The 12,057-nt window shown below is 46.6% G+C and overlaps 1 protein-coding gene across 1 annotated transcript in view; it reads left to right on the top strand.

Moving 5' to 3' along the window:
- Positions 1–2,359: 2,359 nt before the first annotated feature.
- The window catches only part of LMCD1 (LIM and cysteine rich domains 1), a 56,368-nt gene continuing 46,670 nt past the window's right edge, over positions 2,360–12,057 (top strand). Inside the window, exon 1 of the mRNA XM_061128040.1 lies at positions 2,360–2,537. Coding sequence (XP_060984023.1) covers positions 2,496–2,537 — 42 coding nt within the window. The 5' untranslated portion in view covers positions 2,360–2,495. The remainder of the gene's footprint in view (positions 2,538–12,057) is intronic.

Here is a 12,057-nt window from a genome sequence, read left to right as displayed (position 1 = left end):
GGGTCTTATTTGGAGCTAATTGTTGTTAAAGCTCATAAAAGTCAAACTATTCCATGAAATGATAATTTTTCAAGATGGGGCAAGGAGTGTGGCTGGGAAGAGAGTGGGAAATGACTTCACTGGGCAGGCTTCTGCCTATTTTGCAAAGGATAAAGCTTGCCTTTGTTGTTCTTCTGGCTTCTGTTCCAGTAGCTCTGAAGTATAAAGGCTTCTGGCAGAACATCCCAGTTTCAACACCATTGTTCCTAGGCTTTGCTACTGAAAGGGCTATTCACATGGAAACCTCTCCCAGGCCAGACTTCCTTTGGCTACCATTTACTTACACCCTGGCTTAATCATGCAGCCCACCTAGGAAGTTTGGACAAACCAGACCAGGGATGGCACTTGGCCGTCTCTCCTAGTCCCACCTTGCCAACTCACTGCTGATTAAAAGCCAGAGCCAACCTCCATTCATTCCACCGACATGTTCTGAGCATTGCTTGCGTACTAAGTGTTGGAGCTACTGGTAGGGGCAAGGGAGACAAACATTAATGATAGCAGAAACCCATGAAAGAAGAAAAAGATCATTCTTCATGTTGGAAAAGAGGAGTCATAAATAGAAAGCCCTTTCCAGATTGTGATAAGTGAGCCACAATTAGGGATTATGGGATCCCAAAATCAGATTTGGGATCACTGAAGATGATGATGTGTTAAGGTCCAATCAGCAGGCTTCCCTACTGGCTCAGTGGTAAAGAATTTGCCTGCCAATGCAGAAGATACAGGTTCCATCCCTGATTTGGGAAGATCCCACATGCCAATGAGCAACTAAGCCCATAAGCCACAACTATTGATAGAGCCTGTGCTCTGGAGTCTGGGAGCTGCAACTACAGAACTCCAAGTACCCTAGAGTCCATGCTCCCCAACAAGAGAAGCCACCACAGAGAGCAGCCCCTGCTCACCACAACTAGAGAAAACCCCACATGGCAATGAAGACCCAGCACAGCCAAAAGAAAAAAAAAAAAGAAAAAGAAAAAGAAAAGAACCAATGGAAGGTGTCTTTAAGGAAAGCACCTCCAGTAAGAGAAAAACTCCTCCATAGTGACCTGCAGCTCCCCATTCCCTTCACATCAGGCCACACCATGTATCTGAAGCCACTCTGCATTCTCCTTACAACCCAGGTTTTAGTCCGCTTGAGCCCTGGTTTCCAGCAGAGGGTGACAGGAAGTCACCTCATGACAGAGTATTCTGTCTGTGAAAAAAGGTGAATAAGGGACTGTGTTTAATCCTCTGTCTAGGCTAGGATAATGCCTTTAGGAACCCCGGTCTGTGGAACTGGCTTAATAGATGTGGGTTTATAGGCAGACAGTGTGGCAGTAAGTCCTAGTAGATTTTGACTTATCGGACTTGTGAGATGTTGCAAGAGACTTCATCCCAAGGATATGAGAAATCTTGCTTGTCCAGACCTGCATGATCCAATTAATCTGAAAAAAAAAATTAATTTCTTAGTTTATGGCTTGTTATCCTGAGCACCCAGGTGAAATCTCACCCTCCCTCTCCCTGGTTAAAGCCTCACTGAAAAGTCCAGCTTTGAACCACTGACCCTCTCTGATCCCATTCCCTCATCTCTTAAATGGGAGTGATCATCATCAGCATCATCATGTTGTAACAACACTTGTGATGATTATGAGATTGTAATGGGAAAATAGGACTCCAGGAGTGAAGATGTACATGTTGGCATTTATAAAATCAGGACAGTGTTCTCTCCCTCCCTGAATCGGGACGATTTACGCGAAAGCAAGTTATAAAAGGCAGACGAATACTTTACAAACATTAATTTTAAAGAAATCACCACTCACTGGAATCTCACCTCCTCTCCGGTGATTGGAAAACTTGCCCAGGTTTGGGAAAAGCTAACCAGCTGAGTTAAGCTGCCGCCTACACCACCTGCCCGCCCCCGCTGCCCTCGCACCCCCCAGACGACAAGGCAGAACGGGTGGGCAGGGGAACACGGCTCAGCATTTATTTTTGGACCCACCTCACTAAAAATACTCCAAGCCTCCCTGTTTGATCACTCTCCCTTTTGACCTGAATGGATCGCGGGGCCCCGGCGGCCCGCCCCACCCTCGATCCGTTGTCCTTTAAAGGAGAAGGGCGTGGGGACGGATTCCTGCCTCTCAGAGACAGATGTGCGCCACCCGGACAGGCAGGGGCCGCGGCCCCACTGACGTCAGGGAGGCGCTCACTCGGCCGCAGCCTCCCGGCCGGGCCGAACACCCAAAGGGTGGGGGGGACCCGCGCGCTGGGATTGGCTGGCCAAGTGCGGGGGCCCGCGCCGATTGGCTGGCGAGGTTTTAGAGGGAGTCCCGCTCTCCAATTAAAGGGCCCCGCCGCACCCGGCTGCGCACAGAGCTCCCCCTGGGCCCGCGATCTTAGCCATTCAAGCGCAGCTGTCCCCGCTGCACGCCCTCGCGCCTAAGCCTGAGCAGCCAGGCGCTGTCTGTCCACCCCAGAAGAGGATGGCAAAGGTGGCCAAGGACCTCAACCCGAGAGTTCAGAAGGTGAGCTGAGATCTGTCTGTACTTAGGCAGACTCCTTCTTTTCCCATTTCCCTCTCCTGTTTGAAGAGGCTTTCCTAGATGTATGGAGAAGAAAATTCACTAAATTCCAAGACTTTATAGAAAATAGAATCGTTGGGAATACAGGTTTGAGTTAACAGGCACATACCCCAAATGCTACTCTTAAAAGCTTTTGTGTAAAGTATTTTTGCAAAGGATCTTAGTTCTTTGATGATGCCAATTAAAATTTAAATAAGGTAAAACTTTTTTCTTAAATGTTAACCCTGTGCTTTTGGAGGAGTGGGGAAGGAACTCTACCCTCCTCCTCCACTGGTTGAGGTAAAGGTGGGAAGGGGTAATATTTACTCACAAGGAATCTACCCCTTTGCTCTCATCCCAACATTTTCTGTTTTTCACACATACATACAAAGAAACCAGTTTCTTTAGTTGATGGTGTTGGCAGTGGCGACAGTTCCAGCACACGGGAACTAATTTCTGTCTCCAGGGTCTTCACTTTTCCCTTTCAAGAAGGGCTGGCTGGGAGCCCAGAAGGTCACGGGTGAGTGACGGCCCGAGGAGCCTGCAGCTGTGCCCTTAGCTCCAATCCCCGATGGTTACTTACCTGCACACAGTGGGGGTGGGGGGGGGGGGCGGGTAAACACAGGCTAGGGGCTAAGAGGACCTGTGAACTGGAAGGAAGCCCAGAGACAGCCTAGACCAGTGATGAAACTGAGTCTCAGGGTCACAGAGAGTTGGTCCTGGGAGGCAGTGGAGCCTATGGAAAAGCCTTAGGCATGGAGACCCCAGCTGTGCCACTTTCTAGCTGCACCACAACGACCAACCACGACCATCACCTTTCTGAGCCTCAGTTTCCTTGTCTCCCATAGAGGGATGTTAGGCCCTGCCTCCCTCACAGCAGCAATAATAGCTATGGTACCCCATAGTACTATCTCCCAAAGTAGTTATTTTTAAACTTAAACTCTGATTTCAGGGAAAATCAGAGTTTTGGTCTTTCAAGGCAAAGTCCCCTGTAAACATATGTTATTACCTGGGCAAGGCAGGATAGAATGAGAGGGAGAAGGAAAATGAAAAACTATGTCAGAATCAAAATGCAAGTCAGCCCCTTAGAGGTGCAGGATTTACGCATCTGATTTACGACTGTACCACTGCAAGGCTGACCTGCCCCAGACTCCCACACAGAGTCCATCGGACCTTCTGAATGTGTACACCAGGGCAGACTTCATCCAGAGAGCATCTCTCTGGAATGTTCCTGCCCCCCCACCCCCACCCCTGCTTCGCAGTTGCCAGACTGTTCACAGAATTCAGTCATCTCTCCTCTTGAATTCTCACAACATGTTAGACCTTGATAAACTACTTGTCCTGTTAATTTCTACCTACTAGTGAGTCAGGCACGCACTGCTATTACTTTTCTACCCATCTTTCTAAATTCCTTGAGGAACAAACCTTTCTTACTCATCTCTGTTCCGATGCAGCCTGCCACGCACAGCATGACTCAATAAACTGAGTGAACCAGCTAAGACCATAGTGTTCACGGACAGTACAGTTTGTGTGTTACTGTTTTCTAACTTGTGGCAGCTCCAACATATTTGTGTGTCTGAACTGCCTCCCCAGATTCAGCCAAAGTAAGAGTTAAGAGCAAAATGGGCAGTGTCTCACCAGCGGCACATCAGATGATTCAGGGTGGTTTTATTACAAGCTGATGGACACTTAATGTGTGAAGGGAGACAGGAGACATGGAACCTCTCTCCTCAGCACAGCCCAGGTCGCCACTCAGAGGAAGCCTTGTTTGTATTTTCCTTTGCATGGGAGAGTGTGATTATCCGGATTAGAGGTGGAACACAGTCTCCTACTTGTCACCCGCTAGTGCCAACTTCCTTGCCCTGCAAAGGGTTTATTTTCCATTTAGATCCAATTACAGGCTTAGTGAAAGAATGTGGTGGGTATAGATGAAAGGGCGGATATTTTTTTACCCCTTGGGACTGTGACAGTCAGGAGGAGGATCACCATATGGGTGATGAACCCAGGTCCTCCACTCAGAAAGCCGAAGGAAGGGAAGGGAATGGGGGAGAAATCTCTCCTTGCTGAGATGTATATCAGCGGTTAAATGTTGGGTTGTATCAACAGCGTGCTGCAGAGCTTTTATGGCATATTTACTTTTTAAATCTGCAACAGTGGTGGGTTTGCTAACATTTGGCTTCAGGAGGCATAATCACACTTAGACATTTTGAAGCAATTTCATAGACTCTTAGAGCTACAAGGGACCAATTTACAAAATGAGAAATGGTTTCAAATGGCCTCCATGAGGACTCCGCTGCCCAGCACCCAAAGGGAGGGGGACCACAGGGAATCCCTAGAACTGGAAAGTCAGAAAACAGTCTTTGAGAGAGAGAACATTAAAATCCCCAAATTGGGGCAGCCTTTGAGATCATCTCCCCAATTCCAGGCAGACAGAGAGACTGGCCGTGGGTCCCATCCTTAGTTCATGTCAGGGTATAGAAACAGTTCCTTCCCTCCTCCCATCTGCGCTGAGCCAAATGCTCCCATTGGCTACTCTTGAGCCCTGGTTTGTTTTTCGACTGGGAAAAAGGTTTCCTAGCATGGAGATCTTGTTCCCTGAGAATCAGGAACTAGCCAACATTCCCTGGTAACAAAAAGCCTGGAAGATCAAATGCCATTTCTCTTGGTGGAATCAACCACCACTGTGGGTGTGTTCTTCTCTGGTTTATTAAGTCATCAGTATTCTTGTAACCAGATTGGGGTTCAAATCCCAGCTCCACCACTTACTAGCTATGTGCTCCTGTGCAAGCTGATTAACTTCTGAGTCTGTGCCCTCATCTGAAAACTGAGGAGACACTGAAAGCATCTCCCTCCATAAATGAGCTGATGTTTACAAAGGGCTCAGCAAGGTAGGTGCAAGTGGACTTGGCCATTGTTATTGTCAGTGGTGGTGGTTGTATTTCAGTGAGCGTGTGATTGCTGAAAGGAGTCTTTTGGTGAATAAAGGACACACTTTTCTTCTTCAGATGACTGGCCCATCTGAAGAGCAACTAATTTTCATTCAGCTGAACGAAAGCCAGCGGCCTTGATAACCTAGAACAATGACCGATGACCTTGTTTTCATTCTAGCCCAACACATACAAAATCTGCTTACACAACAGAGATCACTGGTCAGTGAGCATTTCACTCTGGAGTCCTGGAATAGTTAGGCCTGGAAGGAGACATGGAGCTCTTCTCACTTTATAGATACAGAAACTGAGACCCAGAGCAGCCAGCTCCCTTCTCTGAGACTGCTAAGAAGGTGGGCTGGGGCCCAGTAGGCTTTGCAAGAATACAGGCTCTTGGCTGCCAAAGAACCATTTGCAGGAATTTAGAAAGGACTAGAACAAAGAGATCTGAGAGCATGTTCACTGCTGCCTGTGTGCCTGCCAGTGGACCGGCTCCAGAGGGTTCTATTTCTCACCCCTCAGCACAATGTCCGAGGAGCATGAAAGGATGGTTCGTCCAAGTGCATTGCCAGGATCAGCTGGGCGTCTCCCTCCACCCTTCTCCACATCACGTCCCTCTTGGCTTTCCTGTCCTCCAGCTTCGCCCTCCCCCCTGTACTCAGCCCTTCCTGCTTTCACCTCCAGTTCCTGCCGTGTGCAAAACTGCTGGCACGCCGCCTGGGTGAGCCGATCCAATGTCAACACGGCTCCTCGAGAATTGTCCTTGGCTCCCTCCATCTTAGAAATATATTAAGCTGTCATTTAAAGACTTTAATAGCCTAATCATTGGAGACATGCCCATAGGTGTATAAGCAACTTGGCCCAAAGAGAGCCATATTAAAAAAGAAAAAAAGAAAGAAATTATCCAAGTCCTTAAAGTTCTCCCCAGACAGATGGCTGAAGCCATTACTTGTACACTGAAGATGCTTGTCATGTCGCACAGACGTATTCAAATATGTGGGGTTAGGGTTGACAATTGACTTGCACCAATACATCTGCCCCCTGAGGTGGTGAGGGGCAGGGAAAGGTATCTCACAGATCAGCTCTAGGCTTTATTCTAGCCGTCTCAGCTCCAAGACCTTCTCAGGGCCCAGGGCTGACTAACAGTTCTATAAGCAGGACATGGAGTGACTTTGGCATTCCCCTCTGAAGATCCCACACTTTGATCTCCTCTCCATGTTAGCTGGCCAGAGGTGATGAGGGAGAAAAAGAATGAGCTGGATTCAGCAAAGGATGGGGACCAGGAGAAGGGGCAGATGTGCAGACTCACATGGGCATCTTTCTTTCCCTCCCCTGCCCTGGCCACTTCTGGGGAGGGTTGGATCAGGAGCAGAGAAGTCAGGGAATAGTTCCTCTTGTAACCCACCCTCTAGGTGGGCTCCAACAGAGAGTTGCCATTTGACTTTTCAAGGGAGAATCTTTCAACTTGCACATTCAAAATAGTGTATTTATAATAAAGTGGAAATTGGTCCTGAAAACATAGACCTTAGTAGTTCTTATCTCCCCCATGTTCATCCAACACCACTGAAGTATGTATGATAAGCAGAATTTTCTGGCAGGGGGCCAAGCTGTCACAGTAACTGCAAGCATTTACTGGTGGCTTTGGACAGGTCGCTTTTCCTCAGAAGGGGCCGACTTTGAATGACGGCTGGAAACTTCATTCCTCCTGCCATCCACTGACCTTTTCTGGACCCCAGACTGTCTCCTAAATAACAAATGATTATGGGAAAACAGGACACAAACGCCATTCCATTGAGAGAACTGGGGAAGAGCTTTTTGAGACCTCCATGAGGAAGAGACAGCTGCTGCTCTCTAAGTGCCTTCATTTGGAAATAGCCCCCTCCTCCCTTTCATTTGCTGGTTAGGAAGAAGATTAGGCTGGCAGCTGCTGCTATGATCTCACCAGGTGCAGGGCCACCAACCACCTCTATAGGAGACCCTCGAGGTGGTATCATTTCCTTCACTTCCCGTGCAACTTGCAGTCCTGAACCCATTCCTGGAGCTCTGCTGTTCAGCCTCTAAGTCATGTTTGATTCCTTGTGACCCCATGAACTGCAGCATGCCAGGCTTCCCTGTCCTTCACTATCTCCCTGAGTTTGCTCAGACTCATGCCATTGAGTCAGTGATGCCACCCAACCATCTCATCCTCTGTTGCCCCCTTCTCCTCTTGCCCTAAGTTTTTCCCAGCATTAGTGTCTTTTCCAGTGAGTCAACTCTTTGCATCAGGTGGCCAAAGCATTGGAGCTTCAGGATCAGTCCTTCCAATGAATATTCAGGGTTGATTTCTTTTAGAATTGACTAGTTTGACCTCGTTGTTGTCCAAGGAACTCTCAAGCATCTTTTTCCAGCACCACACTTCGAAAGTGTCAGTTCTTTGGTGCTCAGCCTTTTTTATAATCCAACTCTCACATCCATACATGACTACTGAAAAAAATGATAGCTTTGACTGTACGGACCTCTGTCGGCAAAGTGATGTCTCTTGCTTTTTAATACACTGTCTAGGTTTGTCATAGCTATTCTTCCAAGAAGCAAGCATCTTTAAATCTCAGAGCTTAGAGTGTATCAATGGCCCAGATCTACAGAAGCTCCAGAAATGCCTTCTATAATGCTTTTCAAGAAACAGTGAAATAAGAAGTCTGGTCTCCTATGTGGACCTAGGCTATTTTAGTGGCCTAAACTTGTATTTGGTATCTAGGCCTAAATATTTGATGTGGAAATTCAATTGGACTTTTACAAAAACAGAAATAATAGTACAATCACAGAGCTTTGTAAAACCCCTGAATCAACCGTTTGTTCACCATCTGCTCTTCTATATGAGAAGTGTTCACATGTTTTCTCAGGTTGTGCTGGTCTTACTTTCATCATCCATTTGGACTGTTGTCCCCCAAGGATCTGCACGAAGATTCACCTGTTCTCTGTTAGAATGGACAAGTTTGGGGAAAGGCAAGGGAAAGGAAAAAAGAGAGACCTCTTTTGAGGACACTCAGGATGGCTGATGTTTTCTCTCACTGTTTCATTTAGTCTTTAGGACTACATTGCAAACATAATGACATCCTTTTTACACTAATGAGTCAGTGAAGACTGAGGGTTTCAATGACTCGCCTAAGATCATATAATGACAGATTAAGAACTCACACCCATTCCTCTCTGACTCTAAAACTGAAGCTCTTTCCACTGCGGGAAGATACCAGAAGGCTTTTGTCAGAGCAGAAGTCTGGTGGGGAAGGACTAGGATTACTACTACAGGCTTCACACACAGATGAAGGTCAGCCCACTGTTGATGGTGATTCAGGGACAGCCCAGCATTTGCTAAGGGTTACCAGGCATCTGTACCTCTCTGATATTTCTTGGCCACAACCAGGTGTATGCTGTCATCCCCACCAAGTCAAAGCGATTTCCCAGGTAGAAAAGAAAGACTTCCTAGATCTGTCCCTTCCTGGTTTTCTCGAAGTCTGCTAGAACTGTTTAGAGAGGAGGCTGGTAGAGAGACAATCTAAGGGATCATATAATAGTATCCAGAAATGACTGAAGAAGCAAGGACACTTGACCAAAAAAAAAAAAAAAAATCCTAGAGATCCAAGCTCCAGAGCTTCCAGGAAATTCTATCCTGGGGATAAGCTTGGCCTCTGGAATGTGTATTCTCTCCATGCCTGGTCAGCCTGACTCACGGTCTACCCAATAACACAGGAATCAGGACCAAGCAAAACACAGCCCGAGCCCCCACCAGGACATGCTTTAAAAGGAAATAAGATTGCTGAGGGAGAAGAAACCAAAGGCTCTATTTGGCAAGTCACTCTTTTTGTAGGACAAAGTTGGCGCCAGGGTCCAGCCCATGGCAGTTGTTTCAAATCCATATGCTATGTGTATGTATTGATTTTTTTCCCCTCCTCCTATTTTAAAATATGGGTTCCTTTGTAAAATAAATCTTTGGAGAAAATGTGAAGGAATCATTAGATAAAAGAGCTGAGAAGAATCTACTGATGTGCTTGGTCAGTCCCTTCAGGTGGCAGAGGAGACATGGGGCAAAATGTTATATCCAAAATGTACGTGTGACATAGCAGAGAGGCACTGACTCACAGCATCTTTAAAGAATGAAGAAAAGGGTATCTTCTCCGTTTCATCACTTCCATGCCCAGGGTCCCCTGACTTCATGTCACCCTCATACCCTCAAAGCTCAGAAGGTCAGGTGAACATTCTGGCTGTGTGTGTAGCTTTGGCCACACGGTTTAAAGGCCATTTTGAGAAGTGGTTAAACATGCAACCTTTGCAAGCATGGAGATCTAGATGTGACATGTAGTTCTGCCTTTTCATAGGTCTGCAACCAAGTTGCCTACTCCTCTCTGGACCTCTAGTTCCTCATCTGAGAAAGAGAGTTAATAACAGTTCTATATTTAAGCAATAGTCTAATGAGAAAGCATGTAAAGCGCCTGGATGCATAGTATGTTCTCAAAATAACAGTTCCTCCTGCTGCTATGGGTATCCTCATCGGCCCCAGCACAGAAATCCTATAGGAAGTTAAGTGCTAGAACGTGGAAGACCAAGTTCATCTTACTGACGTCACAGGTGGCTTCTAAGATATCAGATTGCAGGACCTTCTCTTTGTAGCTAAACTTAGACCTGGCCATAAATAGACCCGGGTCACAGCATCTGCAAAAATCAGGACAATGGCAACAATGTGCCCTGGGTGTCCAGTTGCTACACTTCTAAAAAGTAGTCCTCCTCTTCGGAGACCATTCATTGGTCCCAGCTAGGTGATTTTACCCAGGCACTTAGCCATGCCAAGCCTCGGATGTCTTGCTTTTTAAAACAGCATAATAGTCACCATTTCTTGATTTAGCAGATATTTATTTAATACCTGTTACATGCCAGGCAGTCTGCTGAGCGCTCAATACAAGACAATGAATAAGAAAGTTCTGGTCCCTGCCTTGCAGACTGGAGTCCAGTGGAATGTGCTTCACATGAAAGTAAGAGAAGAGGGAAAATCCTCTGGAAAAGGGCATGGTAATCCACTCCAGTATTCTTGCCTGGAGAATCCCCATGGACAGAGGAGCCTGGTGGGCTGCAGTCCACGGGCTCACAAAGAATCAGACACGACTGAAGCAGCTTAGCACACATGAGAGAGAAGAGCCAAATAATGTCAATGCTCTATTCCTCTGTTTTCCTTGACCTCCTCCATCCCACAGACACACAGAGACACACAGACACACCACTCTTTTTCTCCTCTGTTACTGTCTGCCCTCAGATTTGAGCATTGCACACATCTGAGCCACTCCCAACCCCAGTCATCTCTACAGTATCACAGTGATGTAAGTAGGACAGTTCTGCTCCCAGTTGTTGCATTTTAACAGGGCATTGAGTGAAGAGAAGTCTGGGAAAGGCAATGACAAGTAAACAGTGGCCCCTTCAGCCCTGTTGCACACCCATGGTGGTAGACCAGTTGTCTGTGCTCAGCCCATGTCCTCAGAGGCAGCTCAGCACCCCGTGATGTCCTTCATGATGCTGGTGTCAGGGGCACCAAAGGGCAGGAACGCAGGGTGAGAGCTCTTGGCTGACTGATGCCCCATAAGAAACCTGCCTTAGGAAGGTAGCGGCTATTTGGGCTGTGTGACTAAGGCATTTCCACGTACTGATTCACGGCTGACCACCAAGGTGACTGACCCAGCTAGTCCTCTGGCTAGAAGAGTTGGAGGAAAAGTGGAGCCCAGCCCTGCCCTCGTCCTGGAGGAGAGCCACCCACCTGCCGAGGGACCCCCCACTTTGTGCTCCCCGCCCCCACTTGGCCCTGTGGCCACCAGTGTCCTTGTTAAGGGGTCTGGCTCTGATGGAGGGAGGGGTCAGCATTTGCGGCTTATTTTAGAGAAAGTGTGGGAGGGAGATTTTGTTTTTACTCATTAGTATCAACAGACAGAGGAGAGATTTTTTTTTAAACAGCGATCTGTGGATAGAATTGAGGGTATCAAGGAACAGAAATGAAGGGAAATAGTGCATCCTTATATACCTAACCTCTAACTGAAATGAAACATTTCTTTTCATTATAAATGAAAACAAAAGCCCTGGCAGTTTAGCACCCCCTGTGCCTTTTTTTTTAAAAGCAAATAAAGCTATTGAATGTGACATTTAAGTTAGAAAAAGATAACTGGCCATAGGCCCTGTGTCCTTCAAACCGATGGAAATCTGATATTTTCATATCCTATTACAGCCAAGAGAGATGCCAGGCATACCGCTCATACTCATCCTTGTTCTGAAATAACAGTAATTAAATCCATGACTGGCCTTGTTAATTAATTTAACAAAGGCATGTATGTTACTAAATTACAGATTAATTTTTACATATTGATATTATTTCAGTAGTATTCATTTTCTTTGTAATCATACATATTTTCATTTGTGCTTTTAGAACATGGTTCTGAGAAGGGACACTTTCATGTCAGACAAAAGGACACAAACAGATTAAGACTTCTGTCCAAAAAAAGCTGTAACAATATTCTACATACACACACACAAATATTCACATACAT

The sequence above is a fragment of the Dama dama genome, chromosome 24 (assembly GCF_033118175.1).
Source record: "Dama dama isolate Ldn47 chromosome 24, ASM3311817v1, whole genome shotgun sequence".
NCBI lineage: Eukaryota > Metazoa > Chordata > Mammalia > Artiodactyla > Cervidae > Dama > Dama dama.
Note: the sequence above shows the minus strand (reverse complement) of the source record. Positions and strands in the feature narration are given on the sequence as shown.